This window comes from Vidua macroura, chromosome 3 (genome assembly GCF_024509145.1).
Source record: "Vidua macroura isolate BioBank_ID:100142 chromosome 3, ASM2450914v1, whole genome shotgun sequence".
Lineage (NCBI taxonomy): Eukaryota > Metazoa > Chordata > Aves > Passeriformes > Viduidae > Vidua > Vidua macroura.
Window position 1 is genome coordinate 36,453,504 of NC_071573.1, and position 27,327 is coordinate 36,480,830.

At 37.2% G+C, this 27,327-nt stretch overlaps 1 protein-coding gene across 8 annotated transcripts in view; it reads left to right on the forward strand.

The window, feature by feature from the left end:
• USP34 (ubiquitin specific peptidase 34) overlaps nt 1-27,327 on the forward strand; it is a 113,497-nt gene that overhangs the window by 51,088 nt on the left and 35,082 nt on the right. For 7 of the 8 annotated variants that reach the window (XR_008436571.1, XR_008436570.1, XR_008436575.1 and 4 more), the window contains 28 exons: nt 127-341; nt 2,040-2,155; nt 2,239-2,366; nt 3,634-3,723; nt 4,229-4,324; nt 5,387-5,469; nt 6,051-6,205; nt 7,072-7,185; nt 7,879-7,978; nt 8,122-8,281; nt 8,702-8,828; nt 8,925-9,072; nt 10,663-10,763; nt 11,586-11,795; nt 12,414-12,539; nt 13,282-13,404; nt 13,521-13,604; nt 13,838-13,924; nt 14,727-14,927; nt 16,293-16,375; nt 17,471-17,511; nt 19,285-19,409; nt 20,504-20,656; nt 21,402-21,506; nt 22,007-22,062; nt 22,163-22,283; nt 23,421-23,604; nt 26,684-26,847. Coding sequence is in view for 1 of the 8 variants with exons in the window: in XM_053974731.1 (XP_053830706.1) it covers nt 127-341; nt 2,040-2,155; nt 2,239-2,366; nt 3,634-3,723; nt 4,229-4,324; nt 5,387-5,469; nt 6,051-6,205; nt 7,072-7,185; nt 7,879-7,978; nt 8,122-8,281; nt 8,702-8,828; nt 8,925-9,072; nt 10,663-10,763; nt 11,586-11,795; nt 12,414-12,539; nt 13,282-13,404; nt 13,521-13,604; nt 13,838-13,924; nt 14,727-14,927; nt 16,293-16,375; nt 17,471-17,511; nt 19,285-19,409; nt 20,504-20,656; nt 21,402-21,506; nt 22,007-22,062; nt 22,163-22,283; nt 23,421-23,604; nt 26,684-26,847 (3,496 nt within the window). In the remaining 7 variants the exon portion in view is untranslated. The remainder of the gene's footprint in view (nt 1-126; nt 342-2,039; nt 2,156-2,238; nt 2,367-3,633; nt 3,724-4,228; nt 4,325-5,386; nt 5,470-6,050; nt 6,206-7,071; nt 7,186-7,878; nt 7,979-8,121; nt 8,282-8,701; nt 8,829-8,924; nt 9,073-10,662; nt 10,764-11,585; nt 11,796-12,413; nt 12,540-13,281; nt 13,405-13,520; nt 13,605-13,837; nt 13,925-14,726; nt 14,928-16,292; nt 16,376-17,470; nt 17,512-19,284; nt 19,410-20,503; nt 20,657-21,401; nt 21,507-22,006; nt 22,063-22,162; nt 22,284-23,420; nt 23,605-26,683; nt 26,848-27,327) is intronic. The other variant, XR_008436573.1, reaches the window with a different exon arrangement.

The window sequence follows — 27,327 nt, forward strand, 5'->3', positions numbered from 1 at the left end:
CAAGGGCTGCTGTTCAAACAGATGATTCATCCTGTCTTTAGCTTTAGGGAGATGTCTGCTCACTTGTATTCTCCTATAAACAACTTCCTCTTTGATATTGTCCACTCTGATATTCTTCTTTTACAGGCATATGGTTGATGATATGCTTAGTGCAGATGATGTCAGCTGCAGTAGTTCTCAAGTCAGTGCAAAATCAGAGAAAAATATGGCAGATTTTGATGGAGAAGAGTCGGGCTGTGAAGAAGAGCTTGTACAGATTAATTCCCATGCTGAGCTAACATCTCATCTTCAGCAGCACCTCCCAAACCTGGCCTCTATCTATCATGAACATCTGAGTCAGGGTAAGAGCAATAAAGGAAAAACTTAGTTTGTAGTTTTGAATTAGTCTCCAGTAATTAAAATAATGAAATTATTTTAATTATTTATTTGTATTTGTCCAAAGAAACCATGATGACTGCTGAGAGCTTAATGTTTCTCCAAAAGATGAATTTTTGTATCTGTGTTCATTTGTCAACACAGAAACATTCATTTGTGTTTAGCTGTGTTTATCTTTTTAAATCCCCCACCTTTCTGTTTCATCTGGAGCTTTGAATGCAAGTTAAAACAAATAAAGGCACAAAAGAACCTCGTACGTGTTTTTTCCTAATAGGTTATTTAAGTGTAAAGAAAGGTAGTACTGAAATGCAAGACTCTCTTTAAAAGATTTTCCAGTCTGAAACTTTCTGCAGTTTTTTGTGCTGGTGGGTGCACATTACTATGATTTTGTACATTTGACATCATAAATTAACCTATAAATGAATAACCATAATGGACTCTAGAGAAGATAATTCTGGAAAAATGACTTAAAATATGACTTGATACTTTTGGGAGTTTGCTGTAAAGGGCATTTTATGCTATGTTATCTTACTCTGCTGAATCTTCTGGTTTACTTCAGGGTGCAATTGAAAATGCTCCTAAAACACTTATCAAGAATTATATAATCTTTCCATATGCTATTTTGGCAGCTTTATTTTTCTCTTTACCCTGTTTTTAAACATAATGGAGAGCAGGGTTGGTGAAAGGTTTATGTTTTTCTTCACTGGCCTGCAAAAACCAAGTTTTGCTCTTGTCCAGCAGACAGCAAACCCAGTGCTTTTTATATGTTTCCCTGAAGTAATTGGATGAGAAGTTTTTACAATAATAATTTTAGCCTGACATTGAAAAATTGGATATTTTTTCCTACACTGCAGAGTTGAATAAACTATTAAAAACTTCATAAATCTATAAATCAGCATAATTTTTCAATATTTTCCATAGATATAATTTGTCTAACTGAAGATTGAAATTACTGGTTGAGTATGAGGCCTTCAGTGCGTTTTATTTTTGACCCCCCTAGTTTTGCATGTGCAGATAATTACAGTGTTCTGTGTGCAGTCTGAATTTTCTACTTGACTTTGCTGTTCCATGAAAATAGTATTAAATAGTAGATCAATGGATGGTGCCAGCTGTGGGCACAGAGAGGAAAGAAAATGTCTATCAGTGTTTATGAAAACAGGATGAGTTTATAAAATCTTGCACTTTGATGTTGTAGGACAAGGAAAAATGCTGTTTGTTTTCCCTGGTTTTTAGTTGGATGAAGGGAATCCTGTAGTAGGAGAGGAATTTATTGAAATGTGTTCCTTCCCTGCATTCCAGCCCCAGTGGTTATGGAGATAACTCCCTTTGGACCATGGCACCACAGAAAGGCTTAAGAAATATATTAATTACAGTATGAATTAAATTAAAAAGCAATTGTCTCTGCAGTACTTCAGTGCTGTTTTTAATTTCACTTTGCCATTAGCCAAAAGCAGTGTAAATATTGGCCTAACTGCCCTGTTGGCTTCTGGTATGGTCTTTTAAGAACCCATATGTGAAAAAAGGCTGCAATTAAAGTGTTGTTGCACTTTGAAATAGCCCAAGTTAACAAATAAAATGTGTTGTTGTTTGTGCACTTAGGGAATAATGTTCAATTCAGATGGTTCCTTCTGTTTGTTCACTAATGGTCTTTATATTTTGTGCAGGACCAGCAGTTCACAAACATCAGTACACCAGCAATGCAGTGACAGACATTAATTTGGATAATGTTTGTAAGAAAGGAAATACCCTGCTCTGGGATCTGGTCCAGGATGAAGATGCAGTGAGTCCAATACCAGAAAACATTAATGTAAAAAAGAAAATCAATACGAAATATTAATTGACCTTTCTTTCTACTTGCTGTAGATTCATCTCTCTGAAGGGTTAATAAATGAGGCAGAGAAGCTGCTCTGTTCTTTAGTCTGCTGGTTCACTGACAGACAGATTCGAATGAGATTTATTGAAGGCTGCTTAGAAAATTTAGCAAACAACAGGTAACTTCAATCATAAATTATCTGTTTTGTAAATATCTTATTTTTATTTTTGCAACATACCAGAAATCCAAGTTGGCTATAACGCTCATTTCATTTTACAGAAAGACGATTTAAACTCGGCAAAGGCAAAAGAATAAAAATAGTTTCCAAAGTGTTGTGGATGTTTCTGATGCTCCATTTCTTTTTGTTTTGGTGTCCTGAATTTCTCATTTTGTTGCTTTTGTCTGTTCTCCCTTGTGCCAGAGGTTATTGCTTTCCCGCCTTCGGTAAAATCAGGTCAGCACCTCCGTGAGTTGAGGGCAAGGTCAGGTGCCTTGGCCTGAGCCTTTTATACTGAATATTCAGATTTTACACACAAGTGGCTGAGGAGCAGACAAGTTCTTTTCCACCAAGTCTATTAGGGGGTCTAGTTTCTGTGAGGAAAGAGCACCTTGACCTCAGATAACTTGTTTTAATACCAGCCAAAGCTGTGAGATTGTACTGGTGAAAGTGGAATTTGTTTTCATGGTACGGATGACTGCTAGACATCACCTGCTGTGTTATGGTGTTACCTTTTTGCTGAGAGCTGCTTTTGTGAGTTAGAAGAAGCTGAGAGATTAATCTCAGCTGTGTGTCCCAAGGAGTTGCATATAGAAATTGAAATGTAGTTCAGGTTCAGAAAACTTCGTGGTTGACTTGATGGGAGATTTCACAAGCACAGAAAGGACATGAGCCTGTTGGAGCACCTCCAGAGAAGTTGATGAAAGGGTTGGAGCCCCTCTCCTGTGAGGAAATGGTGAGAGAATTGGGATTGTTCATCCTGGAAAAGAGGAGGCTTCAGTGTCTAATTGTGGCCTTCAGTTCCTGAAGGGATCTGGGAGAGAGACTTTTTACGACAGCCTGTAGTGACAGGACAAGGGGCAACGGCTTCAAAATTAAAGAAAGTATGTTTAGATTAGATATGAGGGGAAAATTGTTGATTGTGAGGATGTTGAGGCCCTGGCAGAGGTTGCCCAGAGAAGCTGTGGCTGCTTCATCCCTGGAAGTGTTCAAGGCCAGTTTGGATGGGGCTTGGAGCAACCTGTGGATAGTGGAAGGTGTCCTTGCCCTTGGCAGGGGGTGGAATGAGGTGACTTTTAAAGTCTCTTCCAACCCAGATCACTCTATGAGTTACGATTTACAGTACTTTCCTTTAGTTGGTTTGCTCACAGTGGAGTGGTGCTTCTCAAAGATGTTTTCAATCAATTATTTCAGTTTTGTAAAAATCACGTGTTGTTTTCTCCCTTAGATCTGTAGTAGTTTCACTTCGTCTTCTTCCCAAGCTGTTTGGAACATTCCAGCAATTTGGGAGCAGCTACGATACACATTGGATAACAATGTAAGTAGGCCCCTGTCCCAAGAATTTAGGGGGCTCTTTGTTGTATAAAACCCTTTGAAAGGTGAAGATAATACAGAGTTCAGCATTCCTTAGCAGAACAAACCATGTAATTGCCTGGTGTAGCTGTAGAGAATGAACTGACAGAACTTCTGAAAAGGTGACAGTGATAATCAGCAATTTTTCTTGGCCTTTTTGATGTGACATTTAAACATATGCCCAGTTCTGAGTTAGACCTTTTCTGAATTAGGGCCTTTAGGAACAGTTTTCATGGGCTCCACAGAGAGTGTTCTGTTAGTCCTATACCTGAAAATAACATTAGGAAACCTCAAGGACTGCAAGGAAGAAGAGAGTACAGTACTGGAAAATGCTTCTGAGATGGAAAATTGAATGTTTACTCTGGGGGATTACGTATGTGCCATTTTCCTGTAATAGCTGTCTGCTTCTTGGGGCTTTTCTGATCTTTTCAAGCAAACCATAATACTTTCTGTCCTTTAAATTGCCACAGGTGGGCAGAAAAAGAACTAAATATGATGAAACTTTTCTTTGATAATTTGGTACACTACATCCAGGCAGTAAGGGAGGGACGACACAAACATGCACTGTAAGTACACAGCTGACTTGGAGTGTTTGATACTTTATGTTTTTAACCAGTGTTGCTGCTGATGTGTTCTTGTAAGTAAAGACTTTCTGTAGGGACATTTCCTGCTTAGAGAGACAAAAGTCTAAAAACATCTTAAATAGCTCCTTTTTCTTAAAAAATCCCAACTAGTGTCATTTTTTGTTAGCCGTCATGTTGAATATTTGTGTGCAAATAAAACATGAAGGTTTTGATGTTCAAGTTAATTTAAAGTGATTTTGTATACTAGAACTATTCAAATGTTTTAGTTTTAAAATTTGTCATTAGCTTTTGCATGATTTTTTTGTTTGAATACATCCATCTGCACTTTCTAATCTGTGTGATTAAAATCAGGTGTATATAAATAAGCAATGCAATTTCCAGCTCCCCAATCCCAGAGGAAGAGACTGTTCATGTTTTGACAGATGTCAAAGTCAATATGGGCACCCACATCTGAAAAATGTTGCTATTTATGGGTCAAGTTTAACTTCTTCAAATCTAACTTCACCCTTTATATTAGATGTTGCTTAAATGAGGAATTACTTAGGAAGGTGGGATCCTTTAAATTCAGGTAAAATGATAAATTGTTCTGCTGCTTTTACCGCATAAATAGAAATAAAGTCAATATTTTTATGTAGGTTATGAAAATATTTTTATAAAGAAATTGTGTCATTTGGAATGGGAAATTTAGAGTAGAAATATCAGCATTTTACAACTTAGGGGGAAAAATAAGGTAGATCCTGAAAGGCGACAAAATGATACACTTGAATTGGACTGTAAGACCTAAAACCCGCTCCTATCCCCCTTCTCAATTCCCAAGAAAAAAAGGACTTTATCTAGTGGCAACTATTGTGTCATTCTGCTGTTTGGGGTGGTTCTGCAACATCTTCAGCTGGGGTTTGGGCCATACACTGAACTAGAAATTCAGAAAGAAACTTGAAAGAAACAATTATTTATGCTTTTAAGAGGCATATGGATGAGTGGGATAGAAGTTATGGCAATAAACAATTAAACAAACTTCCATTTTTTGTCCAAATTTTCATTTAGATACAGCCACAGTGCAGAGGTTCAGGTTCGTCTTCAGTTTCTGACATGTGTGTTTTCAACTCTGGGATCCCCAGATCATTTCAGTGAGTATTTCAGGTTATCTTACCACAGAAGCACCCCAGAGTAAGGCAAAATTACCTCTTAGCAATCCATGTCAGCGTAATATGTTATTTTAAACATATAATTTAGAATAATCTCTGAGACAGTTTCAAAAGAAGGAAGATTTTCTGGCAAAGGCACAGAACCAACATTGGAGTTCAAATTCTGTTGCAGTTCTGTGAGAAAAAAATTTCATGTTCTCTGTGCTGCAGTTTTTCTAAATAAGAGGATTCTGGTAATTTCTAAAGGAAGATAATACATTATGTACTTATGGTACATAATTGTTAGTGTCCCTAATGAGATCTTCTACTGGAGTACTATATGCCAAAAAGAAATAATTCTTCATATTCCAATACTGTCAGAAATTAATTTTCCCTATGAAGAAAGAAATTGCAGTTTTTGTAATTAATATTTGGGTGGTCTCACTATAGATAATCAAATTGTCATACAATACATTTATATGCCATGACCTGACAGAAATATTCTGATTTTTCCATGTGTTCTTGGTTTTTATGGAATATTTGGTGTTATAAAGGAGTAGTTAAAAATACTTCCCTGATTGTAGGGTTGAGTTTAGAACAAGTGGACATCCTGTGGCACTGCTTAGTAGAAGATTCTGAATGTTATGATGATGCACTACACTGGTTCTTGAATCAAGTACGGAGTAAAGACCAGCATGCCATGGGTATGGAGACTTACAAGCATCTTTTTTTGGAAAAGGTATGTGCAGAGTTAATTGCAGCCTTAAGATTCCAATAATGAATAGAATGTTTCATTTCATATCAACACTGTTTATTGCATTTAAAATTGTTTCTATGGAAATCATCTCTTCAGTAGTCCAGGGGGGACCTGCTTGTCATGCAAAGGTTTTTCTCTGCTTGGAGAGAGGAAGGAAATGGATTCGTGGGAATTCTTTTCACACTACAATTTACCTGAGTGCTTCTTTACAAATAGCCCATGTGTTTGTCTACTGCTGTGTAGCATTTCATTTTAATTTGGAAAAAAAAAAAACTTTCACAAAACTATAGTTTGCTTTTTGCTGTACATCTCCACCTGACTGAAAAATGGATTTTTCTTTTTTGGAGGAGCCTACAAATATCAGCAATACAGCCACTGAAAAGACAAACATGCAGAGCTTTCTCCAAGGTGTTCTGTCTATTTTGACAGGTGACATTACAAAATGGATAGATTGTGCAATAATTAATGTAGTCTAGTTCTTTCCCAAGATTACAGAGGTTTTTTGTCTAGTTTTGCACATGTATAGGTTTTTTAGGATGGATGTCACGTATGCTAACAAATTCTCCTGCTGTTGATAAGTTAAGCAGCTGATGTTAAAATGAAATAACTTTTTTCCTCTCTGTATTGTTACAGTTCAAATCAGTGATGAACTGTTTAAGCCAATTATAGTTGATTTTTTTATTCTATCTAAAACTCAGGGTATGATATTTTTCAAGAACAAATCTATTTGATGTACTACATTTGAGTGGGATTAACAATAGCCGTGATTAGTAGTAACAGTGTTAGTGAAATAAATACCCTGTAATTGCTCTCTGTTCCATCATTGACATTTTTTTGCATTTGTTTAGATGCCACAGCTAAAACCTGAAACTATCAGTATGACTGGCCTAAACCTCTTCCAGCATTTGTGTAATTTGGCTCGACTGGCTACAAGTGCTTATGATGGTGGCTCCAACTCCGAGGTGAGCCTGGATTCTGTCTCTTGCTTTTCTTCTTTCTGGCACATGTGGATTTTGTCTCTCAAGGCAAAGATAGGAAACCATCAAAAAGTGATACCTGTTGCCTGCATCTCTTTGTGCAGTTTATCATATTTTATCATAACTGAGCTATATCCACTGTTGAGTTTAAAAAACAGGTTTGTAACATTTACTTGTCTAATGAAGAAGAGTCAAATGACATTGTTAGTCATACTTTACTCTGACTAGAAATGTGTTGTAAAATGTGTCTCAATTTATGTGTTATGTGCTTTAGAAGTTTTTTATCCAGCGCAATTACCTCATAAATAAAATTATATTTCTAATGTATTCTCCGAATTGATTTGAAGCAGGTTTTTTTTCTTGCAGCAAATACTGATTGTAGTTTTGGTTTTATGGCTTCGTTTGGAAGTAACTCCTGTTTGTCAAAAATGAAATTCCACTATTTTGAATTTCAGCCAGTTCTTCTCATGTTTGACTTTGAAAATGTTTCTGAGAAATTTAGAGTTTTGTAGTAATTGGTGTGTGCAGTGATGACATTGCAAGCAGTGGAGAGAATGAGATGTTGTTAGTGATTGAGTCAAGAGGTAAAAAGAATGTCTCAGATCAAAAAACCCTCACTCCCAGTAGAATAATGAGGCAATATTTTGTTTTTGTGCTTGTTTTCCTTTTGTCCAACAGTTGTGTGGCATGGACCAGTTCTGGGGCATTGCTTTAAGGGCACAGTCTGGAGATGTCAGTCGAGCAGCCATCCAGTACATCAACTCCTACTATATCAACGGTATCCGCTTTCATTTTTAGCTTTTTTCTTTTGCTGTTTAAAGTGCTGTAAAGAATACCCAGCACTATCTTTTTATTAGTAGTAGTATTAAAATGCATAGTTCCAAAGCTGTGCCAATAAATTGACTTGAACTGGTATTGCAGGTAAAACTGGTCTGGAGAAAGAACAGGAATTTATTAGCAAGTGTATGGAGAGTCTGATGATAGCTTCGAGTAACCTGGAGCAAGACTCTCATTCAAGTCTGACCATTATTGAAAGAGGGCTCTTAATGCTGAAAACACACCTGGAGGCTTTTAGGAGAAGGTAAAAAACCCTATCGATATATTTGGATGAAGAATATATTTCTATTCCTCTTATCATAATTATGAGTGTGTTAAGAGTGATTATTAATTTAAGGAGTGGTTTCTTTGTGTAAAGGAAAGACAGTAGGGAATAATTGTGAAAGATAATAAATAAAATTTTAACAGTTACCAGAGTTGGTCCTTCTTCTTGTATAAAAATGTGTGGATGTGTTCATGTTTCCTCATTCCTCAACAAAGAAACTTCTTAAAAGTTACTTTAATTTTATTTGAAACATAGCAAGGCTGTCAATAACTTCCTCTTCTTGAAAAAAAAGAAATCAAAACAGCATTTGCAGGTTTTGTCTTTCTTTCAGTGTTCAGCAAACATTTGTGTTAAATAGGCTTCGACAAAAACACTTTCCCATGTTTTTCCCTGCTTAAGGTTTGCATATCACCTGAGACAGTGGCAGATTGAAGGCACCGGCATCAGCAGTCACTTGAAAGCCCTGAGTGACAAACAGTCGCTACCTCTAAGAATTGTCTGTCAGCCAGCTGGACTTCCTGACAAGGTGAGAGAAAATTCCTTTTCCAGGCACACCCTTCCCTGCTAAATGCTCGTAATTCCACAGCTCTCTTGGGAAAATAAAACACCTCTTTTCTTTCAGATGACCATAGAAATGTACCCTAGTGATCAGGTGGCTGATCTCCGAGCAGAAGTCACACATTGGTATGAAAATTTGCAGAAGGAGCAGATAAATCAGCAAGCACAGCTTCAGGAGTTTGGCCAAAGCAGTCGCAAAGGGGATTTCCCTGGTGAGCTGTTCCTACCTGGAGATTTTGCCTTTACAACTTAAATGATTGTGGGTTTTTTTTTCCCCCCAGATGCCCCAGCTAAGCAAGCATTATGGTATATTTTCTTTAGCTGTAGTTCACATTAGTTTCACCCTTACTTATAATTAATAGTGTTGTTCCTTAAGCACTACCATTTATTTGAAATTGCAAAGGAAATGTAAATCCTTTAAGTCCTTGAATCTGTTCAAATTCCATGTTCCAATAGATTTTCTCTCACATTATTTTTCTTCTTGTTGTTTGAATGATGTTATTTTCTGTAAACTGGAGATTCTTTTGCACATGACTTGATAAAATTCTCCATTTCTGTGTATCTTTCTCTTTATTTCATCTGATTCATACACTTCTGGCTCTGCCATTGATTCAGAGTTTGAAGCCACAATTCAGATTCATAATTTATGCTCTGTATACATGTATTCCAGTCAGGTGTAAGATTTTCCTTACTCCTGCAATTGCTTTTTAATTTACGGTCATCCAGTAGCAGAAATGATTCTTCATCCTGCTTTGAGGCTCCTAACTTGGAATGTCACCTTGCTTTGTATAGTGAATATGCATCCTCTTGTTGTTCCCTCTTTGTGTTTATGAGTGAATGAAAATTCCCGCTTTATCCTTCAGGAGGATGTTATATTCCTGCTACTGTATGTTACAGCATTCTTATCAGTTACTGATGTTCAAAATGTTTTCTGAATTTTCTTCATGTTTTGTTGGTTTTTCTTTCTCATTATAAGCATGAGTTAGCATGTAATGAATAAATTCTGTCTATGAACAGTTCTTTCCAACACCACTATTAGAATATGCTTAAACATGATTCAGACTTGCTCTTCACAGTTTACCAACTTCTAAAAAACACATTTTAATGAGATACAATGTAAGTAAACGAGACTGAATTTTGGACACATTAATTGCCTTCTTTGTAAAATCCTTTCCCAGCTACTCATCTGAAGCAGTTTTAGTAAAGAAACTGTCTTGTATTCCACCACATAGCAGAAAATATTTTTGTTATAACTGGCATTTTAGAAATGTGTGGTCATGTTGGGCAAAGCGTGCTTAGAAGACAGGCTTGGTTGTCTGCACCAAATGGAATTTAATTCTTGATCTTTTAATGGTTCAGGTTTTTTGTTCAGTGTTGAGTTCTTTGCAGGGTGTTCTCAGTTTTTACCTTCTGAAGTGGGTGTGACTTCTTCGGTTCCAACTTACACTTAAGTAAGAATAATCAATGCTTCTTTGACTTGGCCACAAGTGCATGGTACAAGGGCATTTTGTTGATGATCACAATCATTTTCCATTATGCTTCTGTGGCATAGTGTCATTTACTACAAAATACAGAAGGCATGTTTGAATTTGTATTATAAACACTTTTAACTACAAAGTTGGGTGACCTTGTATTGCAAAGGTTGTTTGTGAATACATGCAAGTAAATTTAGTTTAATGTAATAACCACTTTTCTTAAGGAAATGACATGAAGTTTTTGCCTCTGCTGAGGGGTGTGCTATTAAGACTGTGGAACTGAAGCTATGATTCCAGAATTTTGCTGAAACAGGCTTTTTATCCTAGGTGGCCTCATGGGACCTGTGAGAATGATTTCATCTGGGCATGAACTGACAACTGACTATGATGAGAAAACGCTCCATGAGCTGGGGTTTAAGGATATGCAGGTACTGGCAGCATAAGAGCAGGCCCTGAGAACAGTGGCCAAGGCTTGGCTTTTGTGTTCTGCAGCTGATTGCTGTGCTGAAGGGTGGGGTGGGTGTGATCAGTCCCTGGGGTGATACCAGCTCAGGACTGGAGTCTCCCCAGCCTCAGGGACAGAATTGGGAGTGTGATGCCTTGGGAAGGCTGACCTAGAGCAGAGGCTGGACAGAATTAAAGAATAAAGCAGGGATTTTTTAAAAGGATCTCCTCAGTGGATCCACTTTGGGCAGCACAAGAGTCCAGCCAGGGCTACACCCCAGGTGAATCCAAAATGGTCACAGAAATGGATGACTGGACACAAAGGTCTCTCACTTTTCTAAGTTCTGGTCCATTTGCATATTGGAGTTAATTTTCCAATTACAACTCCAGCCCATTAAATCTCATCCTTCTTGTTTTTCTCTCTTCATTCTGCCATTTATGCTCTTGGGTTTGAGATTTGAATCATTTGTCCTTGGTCCCCAGCTAGAGAAGGAATTGTTTTGTCTCCCTGCTCTGTGAAGAGAGCTCACCGTCCCTTAATATGAAACCCAGACCCACACACTAAAGCAGCAAGAATCTGAAAAATATAAAAGCTAAAACCTGAGGCATCAAGTGCAGCTACACCATGAATGCCTTAAATGAAAGCAAACGCAAACTTCTTTTGTGGCACTTGCTGAAAATGCTGCAAAGCCAAGATTTGACTACAAAACAAAAATTTGTCTTCAATTTTTTAATTCTGACCCTTGTGAAAGTATTCCATGGCTTGCCATAAAGTTGTCTCTCTGCTCCTTGTCTGTCTGTTCCAGATGGTGTTTGTGTCCCTCGGTGCCCCCAGGAGAGAACGCAAAGGCGAAGGTGTCCAGCTCCCAGCTTCCTGCCTACCTCCTCCTCAGAAGGACAACATTCCAATGCTTTTACTCCTGCAAGAACCTCATCTTACCACCCTGTTTGATTTGTTAGAGATGCTGGCCTCTTTTAAGCCTCCTTCTGGAGAAGTGGCTATGGAAGATAGTGAGGTAATTTAGAGTAATTTTATTAGAACAATTACATTTAAGTCTTATTTCATTTGATCTGGTTTTCCTGTGTAGCCTATTTTTTCTATTCTGTTCAGTTACTAGAGATGTTTATTCCCTGCTCATTCATGTGGTAAAATCTTCATAATTCTCCTTTGTTCTTAGCAATAATATTTTCCTGATACATTTGGATGTTCTAAATATTGTAGAAACTATAAAGCAATTCTTAAGAAACAATATTGATTATTTAAATAGATGTGGTGACTCATAATGGGAATTGGCTTGAAGAAAGGTATGTAAAGTCTTATTGCAAAAACCCAAACTTTATCTTGTATGCCATCATTAGCTTGAGGGAAATTAAATAATATATAGTACATTTGAACCTGTAATTTATTTATAAGTTTTATCTGCATTTAAATATTTCAAAACATGTGATATGATTTAAAGATCATGTAACTTAGTTTCTTGCAAGTTGAGACCTCAATTGTCATGTCCTAATTACAGATTTAGTTATTAGATAGGAAACAGCTTCTTAATTACAAATAAATACATTTTTGGGCTTTGAAATGTCATTTTCTCAAAGAAGTTCACCATAAGAATGGTTATGGTTTGGTTTGTCAGAGTGCAAGGTGTGAAGAGCTCCATCTCCACGCAGAAAACTTATCCAGACGTGTCTGGGAACTGTTAATGCTCCTACCAACGTGCCCTAATATGCTGCAGGCATTCCAGAATATTTCTGATGAGCAGGTGAACAAAATTTTATATGTTTATCTTTATTATACTTGCAGTTTTTAGCATCCAGTGCTTTAGCTGAAATTTCCTCAAATAGGAATGTAATGTAGTAAATCTGTTAAGTGTGCTGAGACAAGAGTAAACCTAATAAATCTAAAACTAAAGAGAGATGTCAGCTTAGCTCCCAAAGTTTGCTTTTATCATTTATTTTCAAAGTTTATTTTATAAATTAAAAGAATAGTCAGTACTAATGACCACAGTCTTTTTACTTGAATTGAAAGAGCAGTTTCTTCAGCTGCAGCCTGGCTTTTAGCACTGTGGCTGTTGTGACAGTGATACTTTTGTACTCTATTCCCTCAATTCATAGCATGGGTTGCTTGGAAGTACAGTTGATTTCTTGTCCTACAGATAAAAATATTACTCAACCACTTTAAAAGCGGTTGAAATTATATCCTAACAGGTTTTAGATACTACAGCTTTTCATGCACACGTGCATCAAATTTTGGTGGCAGTTACAGTGTGATGTTTGCTTTCCTCTAATGTAAAATTGTGTGTATTTTAGCATATAGTAATGTTGCCTTTTCATTAGATTGTTAATCATGTATAGAAATCTGCTTGAAATTGTCTAATTTCAGATAACAGATGAAATGAAACCCCAAATACTTTGTCCGTGCCACTTGAAAAATCCTCTCCCTGAATTTTTAGATAGATGAGCATTACATATAATTGTATTAACTCTTTTTTTTTCCCTTTTAAGGGTAATGATGGCTTTAGCTGGAAGGAACTTCTGCGAATTAAAAGTGCCCATAAACTTTTGTATGCACTGGAGATTATTGAAGCTTTGGGAAAGCCCAACAGGAGGATAAGACGTGAATCTACGGTAATTTTCTTGCACATAATGTCTGTGTTTCTCTGAACCAAAGCATATATTGGTGATTTATTTTATAATACTATAATTCTTTAGCTGTTTTTACAGTTCATCTTGTTTATCTTTAGGGAAGTTACAGTGATCTTTACCCAGACTCAGATGATTCAAGTGAAGATCAAATAGAAAACAGTAAAAACACATGGAGCTGCAAGGTTTGTTTATCGTACAGTATTCAAATTTAGGGATAACATTTGCAAGTTTTTTTGTGTTATCAGGCTTGTAAAGTTGTGGTAGCCATGTACAATTATTTCCTTTGCTTTCATAAAATATCCAGTTGAATAGTTTATAATTTATTTATTAATTTCTAAAGCTTAGATTGGTATCTTAGTGGTATTTCTGTATCTGCTTTTTCTCACATTGTTTTGTGCTTTTTCTCACATTACAGTTTGTTGCTGCTGGAGGACTCCAACAGTTACTGGAAATTTTCAATTCTGGAATCCTAGAGCCTAAGGAACAAGAATCATGGACTGTGGTAGGTGTTCAGTCACTCTTTCTCTCCAGAAGAACATTCCTGGTATTTGTAAAGACAATACTTTGAGCCTTTGTTACAGTTATTTTTCTGTTACGAAATAGATTCATTCTCTGATTGAAACCACCAGAGTCTATGTAGTACCATCTTTTTTTGAATATTTTATATTCCTGGAAGAGCTTATTTAAAAAAAGAAAGTATACATATACTTCTGCTTTTTTATGTTTTAAAACCACCCTTCTTGTTTTTCTGTGGGTTTTGGGGAGGGCTGTCCATTCTTAAAATTGTAGCTCAAGGAACCTTAGAGGGAAAAAACCTGTGTTCCTTACTCAGGAATGATTGCAACTGCATTGATATTACTATAACAGATCATACTTCTTTAAAGAAATCAAAAGTAGCCAAACAAGAATGGAGTGTTTTATTTCTGCTCTTTTTTTTGTGCTTATTTTAGGGAAGTTTGTTATTTGGAGAATTATTTATTGTAGTCTGTGTTAAAAGCAGTAATCTCTTAATTACCTTTCCCTTGTCTAAGAGGCTAAGAAATACCATTTTCCATTGCTGTCAGTGAGACAATTAGCATGGTGGCTGTGCTGCTAATAAAGATGCTTTACAGTAATTAACATGTTATATAATGATGACTTATAATCATCTTTTGCATTATTCTATCATTAGTTTGAGCTAAATTCAAGTTTTTTCTCCTTTATACCTTGCTGAGGTTTTCAGCTGCAAATTCCATAGCAGGCATTGAATTATGTGTAAAATAAATCCCTCAAAATTGAAGTTTCCTTTTCCTTCCCCTTCCCAGTGGCAGCTGGACTGCCTTGCTTGCTTGCTGAAGCTGATCTGCCAGTTTGCAGTGGATCCCTCAGATCTGGATTTGGCTTACCATGATGTCTTTGCCTGGTCTGGGGTAGCAGAGAGCCACAGGAAAAGGACGTGGCCGGGCAAATCCAGGAAGACGACAAGTGACCACGTCAAGGGCCTTCATATCCCTCGGCTGACAGAGGTAGGAGACACACAGAGGTTCTGTGAGCTGTAGGAAGCAACTCCTTTTCTAAAAGAGTAAATGGGAAGTCCTTATTTTAGTAATAAAAACATGTAGTGGAAAAGTTAGTAGTACTAATTTCTCAGTAATATAATTGATCTCAGTAATATAATTGATCTCTTACTTGTTCTCTAGAAAAGTAATTGAATAGTTTTAAACCTAGCAATCAAAAGGTGTCTTTTGGTGATTGATGAACACATTAAATGGAAATTCAGAACTCCAGTGCTTTGTCCCTGTTTCTTAGATTTTGTTTCCTAAATTGATCAGTCCATTTGTATAGTAGTATATTATTATTAACCTGTATTTATAACATGAGCTGCCCATGTCCTTGCTAAATCCACGTTGGATTCCTTTAGTAAACACTAAAATAATATTATTAGGGATATCTGAGTGAGTGTGAACTTACCTGCAGCTGTAAACCTTCCTGCCAGATTCCTGCATGCTGATTTCCTAGAGCAGGCCAAGTACTTGGGATATTTTGGCATCAGGGAAACATTCGGTGTATATCGACTTTCTTGGGCACAGGACCAGCTGTGACTGCCAAAAAGTGGAGGTCTGAACTCTGAGCTGGAGCCAAACTTCCCCTTTGTTATACCTGGAAAGACCTTAACTATTCTATAAATATCAGCCATTTTTGACAAAACAAATCCCTAAATAACCAGGGCTACTCTCATACAGGGAACTTAACCAAATGTATTAAATTTTTGAACATGTAAACAGTGCTGTTGCTTTCTCTAACTGGTTTTAAATTTTTAGTTGTGAATTGATTAGTATTTTTGATTGCCATATATTTGATATTTAAATATTTTAAGATTTTCTTCAGACTTGGATTTTAAAATTCTGTGTTGTCTGTCAGATTTGCTAAAGATGAATATTTTAAGAGAGTGGTTAGTCAATAAAATGTGTTGATCACAGAGGCAGGCAAAATTTAGGTGTCCAACCTCATCCTCAGCCCTGTCTCCTCAAACCTAAGGTTTTTAAAAGGCTGTGAGTAGTTTATGGTTTAAAAAAAAATACCGTGTTTTTACTGAGAGGATTGGATAAATGCTTGATTTTCCTATTCAGTTGAATTGTCTTCTTTTGAGAATGAAATTTTAGCATCTAGACTTAGTCAGTGAAACATGGGATTTTAGCTCTGCTTTAATGAAACCAATAAATTGTTAATGTGAAGATGCTGTGATTTGCCTTTGGCCCTTCCTCCCTCTGCACAGGTGGGTTTATTTAGATTCACACAGTGTGTATAATTGAAAAACAGATCAAAAAGCTTGTTGTTATATTAACTTGTTTTTTTTTTGTTTTTTTTTTTTTTGACTTCAATTTTTAAAGGTGTTTCTTGTACTTGTCCAGGGAACCAGTTTGATTCAGCGACTTATGTCAGTTGCTTATACATATGACAACTTGGCACCTAGGTACAATATCTTTTTATTTTTGTGATAAAGCTGATAGAGTGTGCGCATTTTCATCGCTGCTTTCGTTCACGACCCCAGGGCTCTTCAGCTGTGCTCACATTGACAGCCACATCAGAGATCGAGCTCCAGAGGCTGTAGACTTGCTTTTCTTAGTCACCTCCTGCAGTGGCAGAGGGGAGAGGGGTGAGAACTCTGTGGTCAGGGTGTAAGGCATGGATGTATAAACTATAAATGACATAAATTCTCATGCCAAAATCCCTACTTCATTTTTTCCAGAGCATTCTCAATTTCAAGGCAGCGTAAAGGAGAAATTAAAATAAATTCACTTTCATGTTGCTTAGTTGTCTGCCAGTTTTGACTTATTTTTCCCATCCTACTGATACTGAAGGCAAAATCTGACCTATTGGAGATTTTGGTCCTGTTGCCTTTTTAACCTGAGAAAAGCAATTCTGTGTAAGGCTGCATTGTGGAGGCAGACTGAGGCTGGGGAGGTCAGGCTTTTGCTATATTGGTGTTGTAAAATTGATTCCAAGTGATGGATAGTTGTTTTACCATGTTTTTAAAAGATTGTTAAGGACATTTAGAACATTTCCAGTCTGCAAATGTGCTTAACTTTGACCTCTAGTTGAGTTGCAGGAATAATTTTTAAGTATCTATGCTATATTTTTGGTTTCATAACTTTTTATTGTAATTAATAAAAATTGAGGTAAATAAATATAAACATATAGAGTTTGCAAATGTTTATTCAGAGTGTGGTTTCTTTATGAAGAAAACTAGATTTCCTCTGTATGGGTCAGTTCTTAGCTCTGACATCTCTGTTTTGGATAAAATAAAGAAGGGGCTATGGGTACTTCTCCTTGGCTTTTAATCTTGTAGTCACTAAAGCTTTATGGGGGTGACTTGAAGGTTTTCATAGTTTTATTATTGTTATTACAATTTTGAATACTGCAAGCAATGAACCCTTTTAAGATGAATGATTTTCCAAGTGGTTATTTAAGAGTAATTGTGTTGTGCCTTGTGTGTACTTGTATTTCTGAGTGATAATTTGTTATGTTCTGTGATAAAATTCAAATTATTTTCTCTTCTTCCCATCAGGGTGTTGAAGGCTCAGTCTGATCACAGGTCAAGGCATGAAGGTCAGTGCTGCAAAACAGCTGTGTAAGGAGCTAATAATAGGGATGGCAAATTGATGATAATTTATTATTTTGATTTATTCCACCATTAGAATGCTGGAAGATCATTTTACTGCAAGGAAATATCCATGGTTTCTGAGCGAAATCCAGTCTGGGTTTTCTCCCCGATCTGGATTCAGGGTGAAATCTGGTCATGGTTATTCCCCGATCCATTTCCCAGGAGAAATCCAGTCCAGTTTTCCTTCAATCCTAATTCCAGGAGAAATCCAGTCCAGTTTTCCTTTCAGTTCTAATTCCAGGAGAAATACAATCCAATTTTCCTCCTGTCCTCATTCCAGGTGAAACCCAGTCCAGTTTTCCTTCAATCCTAATTCCAGGTGAAATCCAGTCCAGATTTCCTTCAATCCTAATTCCAGGAGAAATACAGTCTGGGTTTTCTCCCGATTAAACTTCCCAGAGAATTCCTGTCTGAATTTTTCCTGCTCCTGTTTCTGGCTGATATCTCATTGAGATCTTCTCAATCCTCTTTCCAGGCTAAATCCCATTGGGATTTTCCCCCATTCCTGCTCCCACCTCTCATCCCCAAACTTTATCTAAGACTAAGAAGGGGGAAAATCCAGTTTTATTTTGGGAGTGAAGCTGGGGCAGTGGTTGGAAGCATCTTCTGCTCAGTGAGTTTTTCCATGGGCAGCAGCTGCTTCCCTCTTGCCAAAACATTTCTGATTGGGCTTGTGGCAGAAATTCCATGTGAGAATTTTCAGCTCAGGTTGCACCAATGAGGAGAACAGCAAATTCAGACAAATCCCATACAGCACTTTATCCTGCATTAATAACCAATGGCAGAGGTATGCAGGCAGGATCCTATCAAAATGAAAGAAGAAAATAGGAAATTCAGGTGGAAGTTAAGTAGAAGATGAGGGGGTTACCAGGAATAAACTCTTGTTGCATCTGAAAAATTGATATTAGACCTTATTCCAAGAGCAGCTTTCTTTATTCTGCCAAGAGGAAAAGCTTCATTGGCAAGACAGGTGGGGTCCTATCCCATAAAAAAGCTGTTCTGGACACCCCATGACACATCTATAATTGGGTGTTCAGGCCTTGTTTGCTGTGAACAAACCCCAGTAGATATTGGCCCCAGAAATTGCTGCCATTCATTTGATAGGTCTGTGCTTGGGCTCTTGCTGCTAGCAGTCTCTCTCCTTAAATAATGAAAGATGAGGAATGGTTTCTCTGTTGATAATTCCTTTAAAAATGGGATATTTGAAAGTGCAGTCCTTGGAAGCATGCTGGCCTTATTACCAGAGGAAAGCTGACACTGGATGGAGTCTGAAGCACTCCAAAATTCTCATTCTAATTTCATTACAAAGACACTACCTAAGAAATTCCAGAGTTACTTGGGGGCTGCAAGATGATTGCAATGGAAGTTTTGGTTGAGGCAACACAAACATGGCCGCAGAAATTAGTACAAAACAGGAAATAAATGTGAAGATGTGATGCAAAGCACCAGCTCATGGGTCAAATAGTAGAGATTTAGGAAAGTACTGTGGCCCTCACTGGTAATATTTAATCTAATTGGATGGTCATCATTAGTAAAGTGGTCTGTATTTAATCAGCTTATTGGTAAAACTCTGAGGTTTTTTGTATCCTTAGTACCAAGAGAGATTTTGTCTTGCCTGTTATTGTGACTGAAATAAATGTCACTTTGGGCTGTGCAGCCCTTCTGCCCAAAAAGCCTTTGCTGTTGCTTACAGTGGGGTTTCTATCCTCCTCTTGCAGTCACTCACTATTCCATGTGGCTCTTGGTGAGCTGGGCTCACTGCTGCTCCTTGGTGAAATCCAGTCTGGCTGACAGTGACCATTTGCAAGACTGGCTCAAGAAACTCACCCTTCTTATTCCAGAGGTATGGTAGTGGGAAGCTTGGTACATTCCTAATTGGTGTCATTGCCTTTGGGTTGCCATTAAATCCAGGACATGTGTTTTCCTGCTAAAAGTGGCAAAATCTGCTTCAGTTCCTTGCACTGCTGGGTAAGAAGTGATCATTGGAAGGTGGCACCTCTGTGCTCGGTGGCAAACCAGGTTATAAACTCTCACCATTCTCCTTAGCTTCTGTTTGAAGGTCATTTTTTCATTGTCATTTGTTAAAATTTTGGGGTAGTTTGTTGAAATTTCTGGGTGATGCCACCTGACTTGAATTAGCTTAAATGAACTTCCCCCATTTTGTTTTTTACATTATTAGATTTTTTTTTTTGCTATTTGTTTTTCTATACTTAGAATCACAGAATGAGGTGAATGAGAATTGATACAAAAATCTTTGTCATGACCAAAGCTTGGTCTAGCTTTACGTAATTTTTTCTCCTGTAATAAAGGCTTAAAAATTGCATCAATTATATTCACAGTAGAATTTTTTTGTATTTACTGGTGATCACTTAAAGGTGCAAGTTGGACATGATATGATAATTCTTACCTGTTGTTTTATTACTCAAGCACAGAAGAAGTTTACAGGCTGTCTCCATTTAAAATCCCTGGAAATGAGAGAGTGCAAACTTCCAAAGCTTGATTACACTGTGGATATTTTTCTTAATAAAAGGAAGAAGAAAATAGTTTTTCTAGTGAAATTAAATTAATTAGTAGTTACACAAGAGTAACAGTAAATTCAGGATTCACATAGATTTCCTTGATTTGCCAGATGTGATATTTTCTATTCTAGTCAGTGTAATCATTCCCATAGAAAATACATAACTTGAGACACAGGGCACAAACAATGTTTTTAATTAGAATGTTTTTAATGTTTTAATTAATTAGTATATTTTACATTTTTCTGTTAGCAGTTTAAATACACATTATTTGTAATACCTGTTTTAGAAAGACACATGCAACCCTCGTAACCTCTTAGATATTATGAGAGGAATTTATATACCTATCAAAGAAAAACATACAAAAGAAAAAAACTTCCAAAGAATGAGTGTAATCATGTAATTTTATTGTTTTTCCTAGACTGCAGTTCGCCACGAGTCCTGCAATGGTTTGTACAAATTATCTCTCTCTGGCCTGGATGGGGGAGACTCAATCAATCGCTCCTTTCTGCTGCTGGCTGCATCAACCTTGTTAAAATTTCTCCCTGATGCTCAAGCTCTGAAACCAATTAGGGTAAGAATTTAAGAACTGACAAGACTTTCTCAAAGATAAATTTAAAAGTAATATAAAAAAGTAAAAAAATTAAAATTAATATAATAAATTAAATTATTATAATATAATGGTTAGAATATAATAGCACATTGTGGTGTCTGACATACTGTTTCAGATACACAGAGATATGAAGGCTTCTGAATTAGATGTTTCCAGAAACTTAACAAAAATGGTTAAACTGTGACACTGCAGTAATTTACTGCTTGGCTGTGCCTGGAGAAATGCAGGACAGCTTTTGGGAAATGCTCTTGTTTTTAAATTTCAATGTCTGTGTACACAGATATTTTAAAAAAGAGTTGAATTAAAACAATCTACAGAAGATTTTGCAATATTTATCTGTTTTTCAGGAGAATTTAAAATTAGAGAAGTATTTCCTAATTGAAATCAGCCCAAGTTTTTAATGTTTTGTCCAGTCTAATCCTGAATATTTTTGTGATTTGCAGTGGGTGGGTTGAACTCCACACTATTCTACAAATCTTTTATGGGTCTGGCAGATAATCCTGACATTTTTTCAAGAAAATTAATAAATTTTGCAGAAGAAAAACAGAGCACACACTGTAATCCTTGTAAAATACATTGTTCTTATACTTACCTTAGAGGCTTGAAGAAAGTAATTCTCCTGTAACACAGTTACTGGCTTCACTGTGCTCTTTTAAGACAGTTATTTTGTCTTCTACTTTAGAACGAAAGCAATTTCTTTCCACAGATAGAGGATTATGAAGAGGAAACTGTGCTGCGACCTGGTTGTAAAGAGTATTTTTGGCTGCTGTGCAAACTGATTGATAACATTCATGTCAAAGATGCAAGTCAGGTAGGTTTCCCTTGCATTCATACCAGTGTTCATTGCTTTTAATTGGTCACTTCTGACATTTTTTTCTTAAGCTCTGATGGACTGCTGTGAGCAGCTCTTGGATGTTTTCCATCTCCCAGTTTACTCTGATGTGTACTTAGTAGCTCTTGGGAGCTTCAGGTAGTGATTCTGTAGGGTCACGAAAGGGGGGTTGTTATAACACATAAGGTGAACTTAGTTGAAGGTCACAGACATCGGAATAGTGTAATTATCTGTGATAATTACACTGTTGATAATTCCAGTGTGTTCCAAGGAGGACTTCCAATCAAGTATTTGATTAAAGCTGAAAGAGTTAAATTCAGTTAACAGCCACTTAGCATAAGTCAGAAAACTTACCTTAGAGCATGCCTGAAAATGAGTTTTAATTATCTCTGTTTTTCTGTGTGCAGTAATAACATTTCTTCCAAAAGAAGTCCATAATTCTTTCCCATTTGTATTCCATTTTCTTTATTTTGAATCAGACAACCCTGCTTGATTTAGATGCACTGGCGAGACACCTTGCTGACTGCATTCGGAGGTGAGCTTTGCCCCAGGAATTCCCTTTGGAGTTTGCATTGGGTTATTGTTAGTGGGGCAGAGCTGTGATATTTCTTCTCTCCCTCTATGTGCATATCCAGCAGGGAAATCCTTGACCATCAGGATGGGAACATAGAGGATGATGGGCTCACAGGACTGCTTCGCCTTGCAACCAGTGTTATTAAGCACAAACCGCCTTTCAAATTCTCTCGGGAAGGCCAGGTGAGAAGGACACTGCAAGACCACTGAGAGATACTACATTTTGATTGCAGGGCTCAATACATGAAAGTTTGTCATATTTCTAGCCTTAGGATGATGGACAAACCCACACATATTCCTTTATTAACAAGTAGCATATACAGTTCCTTCCCTTTTTGTGTAATTCCAGGATAGAATTCTTCCATCCCTGAAGTTTTATTTATTTTCATTTATTGTCTTTAAATGTTTTTTCTATTGATCAGCATTAGCTGGTTTAAGTCCTTAACAATAGATGATTTTGACCAGATCCTGGGCAGTCTGATCTAAAAGTAACATTTAAGCTCCACACCTGTGCAGTGGCAGAGATCTGTTACAAGATTATTACACTCCACCTGTGCTTGTAGAGTGGGAAAGTGGTGAGGCAGGGGAAGTTGCTAAAAAGCTTTTATCTTTGAGAACTGCATTGTCTTTAAAAAAAAGCAAATCGTGTGTAAAAACAACTTCAGATTGGTGTTTTTTTCTGTAGACTCTACAGAACTTACTATTTTTAGCTGAAGAGTAGGCCCTGGTGTCTAATGATGTTGTTTATATCTTGTCTGTTTATTCTGTTGCCATAAAATGGCCCTGAAGGTAATTTGATTGTCCAAATGTGACATTGCTGACAGTATTTTAAAAGACTGCTTCTGTTGTTCTGCTGGATAAGTGTGTTTAACTTAGGGAGAGCTTGCAAATTAAATTCGAGTAAGAATTCAATTCACAGAGTGCAGTGTGGAGGAGGATGTGGAAATTAAAATAGATGTATGCAAAGGTCAGATTATGTAGCTTGGATTTATAGAAAACTTAAGAAAGCTTGAGAAACTAGTCCTAAAAGTTACTGAAAATTCATGTCTGGTTTGTCAAGTTATCAATCCTAAAACCAGTCATATTTTGTGATTCTTTTCCAATTGGTATGTTCCTCTTTAGACTATAATATGGTTACAGTGCACTTCACACAGTATAAGTTGTTGAAATTTGTGATTCAGAACTTGTATTCAAGTCAGAAAGTTCTGCATGACAGAGGTCCAGAAAGTCTACAGAAGTTCCTAGAAAATTGTTCATATATGATTCATGTTTTAAGAATACATTCAATCTGCTCATTGTGCCAATTTAACTATTTTCCAGGAGTTTCTGAGGGACATCTTCAATCTCCTGTTCTTGCTGCCCAGTCTGAAGGACAGACAACAGCCAAAGTGCAAGTCCCACTCCTCCAGGGCTGCTGCTTATGACTTGCTGGTGGAAATGGTGAAAGGCTCTGTGGAAAACTACAGGCTGCTCCACAACTGGGTCATGGCACAGCACATGCAGTGTAAGAACCTTTGGAGTGTTACTGGCCACTAACAGTGCTCTGGGAATTCGACTTCATAGCTCTGCTGTTTATCCCCGATCACCTGGAGTAGTGTCACACAAATGTTGGCATCTTTAGCTCACTTAACAAATTAAATTCCAAAATAATTTCCATATCACCTATTCTTACATATTATTATTTAGAGTGTGTGGTCCTGTTAAATGACATGAACACACAGGTAACACTGGATTTTACATGTTTCATCCTCTTGTGCTGGATTTTAATTTCCCTTTTTCCTTTCTGACATGAACCATGGGATATTTATATATAAACCAAAGTGTAGAAACCACATGGAGGTACTGGAGTTCTGAGCAGCCCTGTCATGTTTTCAGAGCCGCTGGTATCATTGTAACTGACTTCAGTCTGTACCCAGATATCTGTATAAAGCAGTTTTGCTGTGCCTCTTGGCTTCCATGCTTCCTGCCTTTTGGAACCACAGTTCCTATGTATAATATGGAAATCACTAAAATTTCAAGATAGTTAATATTTTATCTTTGGTTTACAAATCCTCATTATGCATTTCTGGCTTGCTAGATCTCGTTCACATACCCAGTTAAAATTTCTCTAACCTAAGGTTCTGTAATTTATTATAATCTGTGGAATTGATTTTAGTGCCTTACAATTCAGCAAGTAAAAGAGAAATCTGATCATAATAATGCTTTGTGTTCTATTATCTTATGCCTGGGGCCTTCTAAGGTCTCCTGTGCTCAGAAGAAATATTATGAAGAATATATTTTATGAAAATACTGGATATTTTTGTTTGCTATGAGCACGTTATCTGCTGCTGAGGTTGTCTCTATATCTCCAGGTGCAATCATTTGTTTTTAACAATCAGTGTTTTCCTCACTCCAAATCTCAGTAATTCCTCTCTGTTGATGTTTTCTGTAACATTACCACAGTTGTTACTTTCTTCCAAACACTCTTCCCTAGATTGTTTGTTCATCCCAAGTTCTCCAGAGCCATCTGCTCTGTGCTCCTGCTGCATACCCAGCATTTCTCACTTGCATGAATGTTAATTTTATTACAGCTGGCACAGTGCTGTTGTCTCTGTGATGTGCACCCAACATAGCACTTGTGATACCTCATTTGTTTAATGGCTTGTTATTCCATTGTTGTGATCCAAAGATTATTGAAACTGGGCTTTTCCACTTTGTTATCTCTGTAATCTTACTAGTCTTCAAAAATCTTAGTCTTAGGCCTAGCCCTCCATCCTTCTTAGGAGAAACATTAAGGGAAATATTAGAAATTTCCATCCTGTCTTTGGTTTTAAATGTGTTTTCTTGACAGGGAGGGCTCCCAATTCATTCAGGTGGATTTCCCTGAAGAGTGGATTTAGGTATCGTCAGTTGTTCATAAAATTTCTTGCAGTATTTTGGAGTTTTGCTTCCTTAAGGACTGATAGAACCCTTCAGTTCAAGAGTAGGTACTTCACTTTCCAGCAAGTTAAAGATCATGTCTGGTGTTATCAATGGAGCAGGAGCATCATCAGAAGGTGGAATATAAAGAAATGCATGGTCATTCTGAGAGGAAAAACTTCAGCTTTAGTTTGCTTAAAATAGAATGTGAACATGGCAAGTTGGGTTTCAAGTTTCCCCATCTCTTCCTGAGAAAAAGCTGGTTTCTATAACAACAGTGAGAAATAAGGAAGATAGACATCAACAAGCCTCAAATTTGCCTTTCTAGCTAAGATCCATATGGAGAGGGAAAAATTTTATTACACAAATGAAGTCAGTCACTTAAAAAATCCCAGGGTGGGGAACACAAGGTCATCCTGAGAAAGTCCTTGTCAAATTCCTGAATGCTCTTTGTCAGATGGAAGGAGGTGGAAGATCCTCCCAGCTGCTCTGTGAAGTACAGAGGAGTCAACTGATTGCTTTGCAATTACAGCTTGATGAGCTCTAGACAGGGAGAGATGCTGAGTCCTTACCTCAGAAAGGGTGAATTAGGATGCTGTCATTTAGGGATTGCAGTTAGGGGAGGGAATTTTGGATTATTCTGCCAGGCTAATGACCTCCTTTAGGAGGTGAAATGTGCAGGAGAGCTTTGTTTCAACTGGCTGACCAGCCCAGGTAACCTGAGGTCACAGCACTGAGGTTTGTTGAAACAGGAGAATTAAACCTCTTTTCTTCCCTCCTTGGAGCTTCAGGGCTAATAGTTGTTTTGGTGCCAATGCCAAAATGAAGATTACAACTATTATTTGTTGTGCAACAGAAAATCTTGAGTGTCTGGTCTCTGAAGATGTGAGGATGCCAAATAGTTTCCTGAATTTCTGTCTGATAGTGTGGAGTGAGAAGAATCCCTAATAAGTCTTTCATCTGTGACAAAATAATTAAGCATTTAAAGTTTAAGTCTTGAACCCCACATAGCTTTTATGGATTGTAAAATAAATCCTTTTTTGAGGGAATTTTTTTCCTCTTTATTTGAATATATACTTCAGTAGAGGTACTGAATTATTAGTGGGACACACTGTGTTTTCAGAGAATCACATCTTTGGGGATGAATAGCAAAGTTGGATGCATTGCAAGGGTTTGTGTCCAACTTCTTGGATTCCAAGGAAGATTGTCTAAGCTGGTTACTATCTTCCTGACTGGCAGATGAGAAGAACTTTCCCATTCTTCTGATTTCTTGGCAGCCATATCAGAAAAAGGCTCATGAGAGAGTTACTCAACCCTGCCAAGCTTGTCTGGTGCCTCCCTGTGTAAGAAATCCATTGCTACATCTGGTATGAAATTCAGAGGAATGGAAAGCTTAGAGGAAAAGAAAATGGCTTTTTCAGTCAGATTCACTTGACATTTGGCTTCACAGCCAGCCCCTTGCAGCCCAAAGTGATGTTGCAGGAGGTTTTAAAGATTTTCCTGAGAAATATATAATCCATTTTCCTAAAGATCAGGCACAGTCTGGCTTGTGCCTGTAAATGTACAGTGCATAACCAGTGACATTTTATTAGTGTGAACATCCAGCTTTTCATTGTATTTCTGTTTTTGCAAATTACACTCTGAATTCACTCTTTTCCTGCCTGTGTGATTGCTGCTTTTCACAGCTTCCCATGCACCTTACAAGTGGGATTATTGGCCCCATGATGATGTTCGTGCTGAGTGCAGGTTTGTGGGTTTAACCAACCTTGGAGCCACGTGTTACCTGGCCTCCACTATTCAGCAGCTGTACATGATCCCAGAGGCCAGACAAGCAATTTTCACTGCAAAGGTGAGTGTGGGGCTTGGATAGAAATTTACATTCAGAATCAATGCAAATACTGAAAAAATACATATTTCCTTCTAAGACTTACATCCAGATAAAGAGTGTTTCTTCAGGGTTTAGTTTGCTTTTTGTGTAGTTGGATGCTTTTGTTGATGTCTAAAAGTGAAGAGATTTTTTTCTTAAATATTAGTTGTGGTAGGTTCTTAAGGTGGCAGTGAAATAAAATGTTCTAAAAGTCATATTTCTGTTGCTTTCAAATAGCTTGATTCAGATTTGGGTTTATGTAAATTGTCTATTGTTTCTTAACTGCTGATTGTCATTTTGTTAACAAATGTTTTTTCATTACTGTAAAGTCCCAGAACATGTTATCTCGTGCTGCCAGAAGTACAGCAGGTCCTGTAAATTACCATACTTTGGTTGACTTCCAGAGATGCAATATTATCACTTTTCTCTCTTTACTGTAAGAGAGAAAGTGTCATTTTGGTC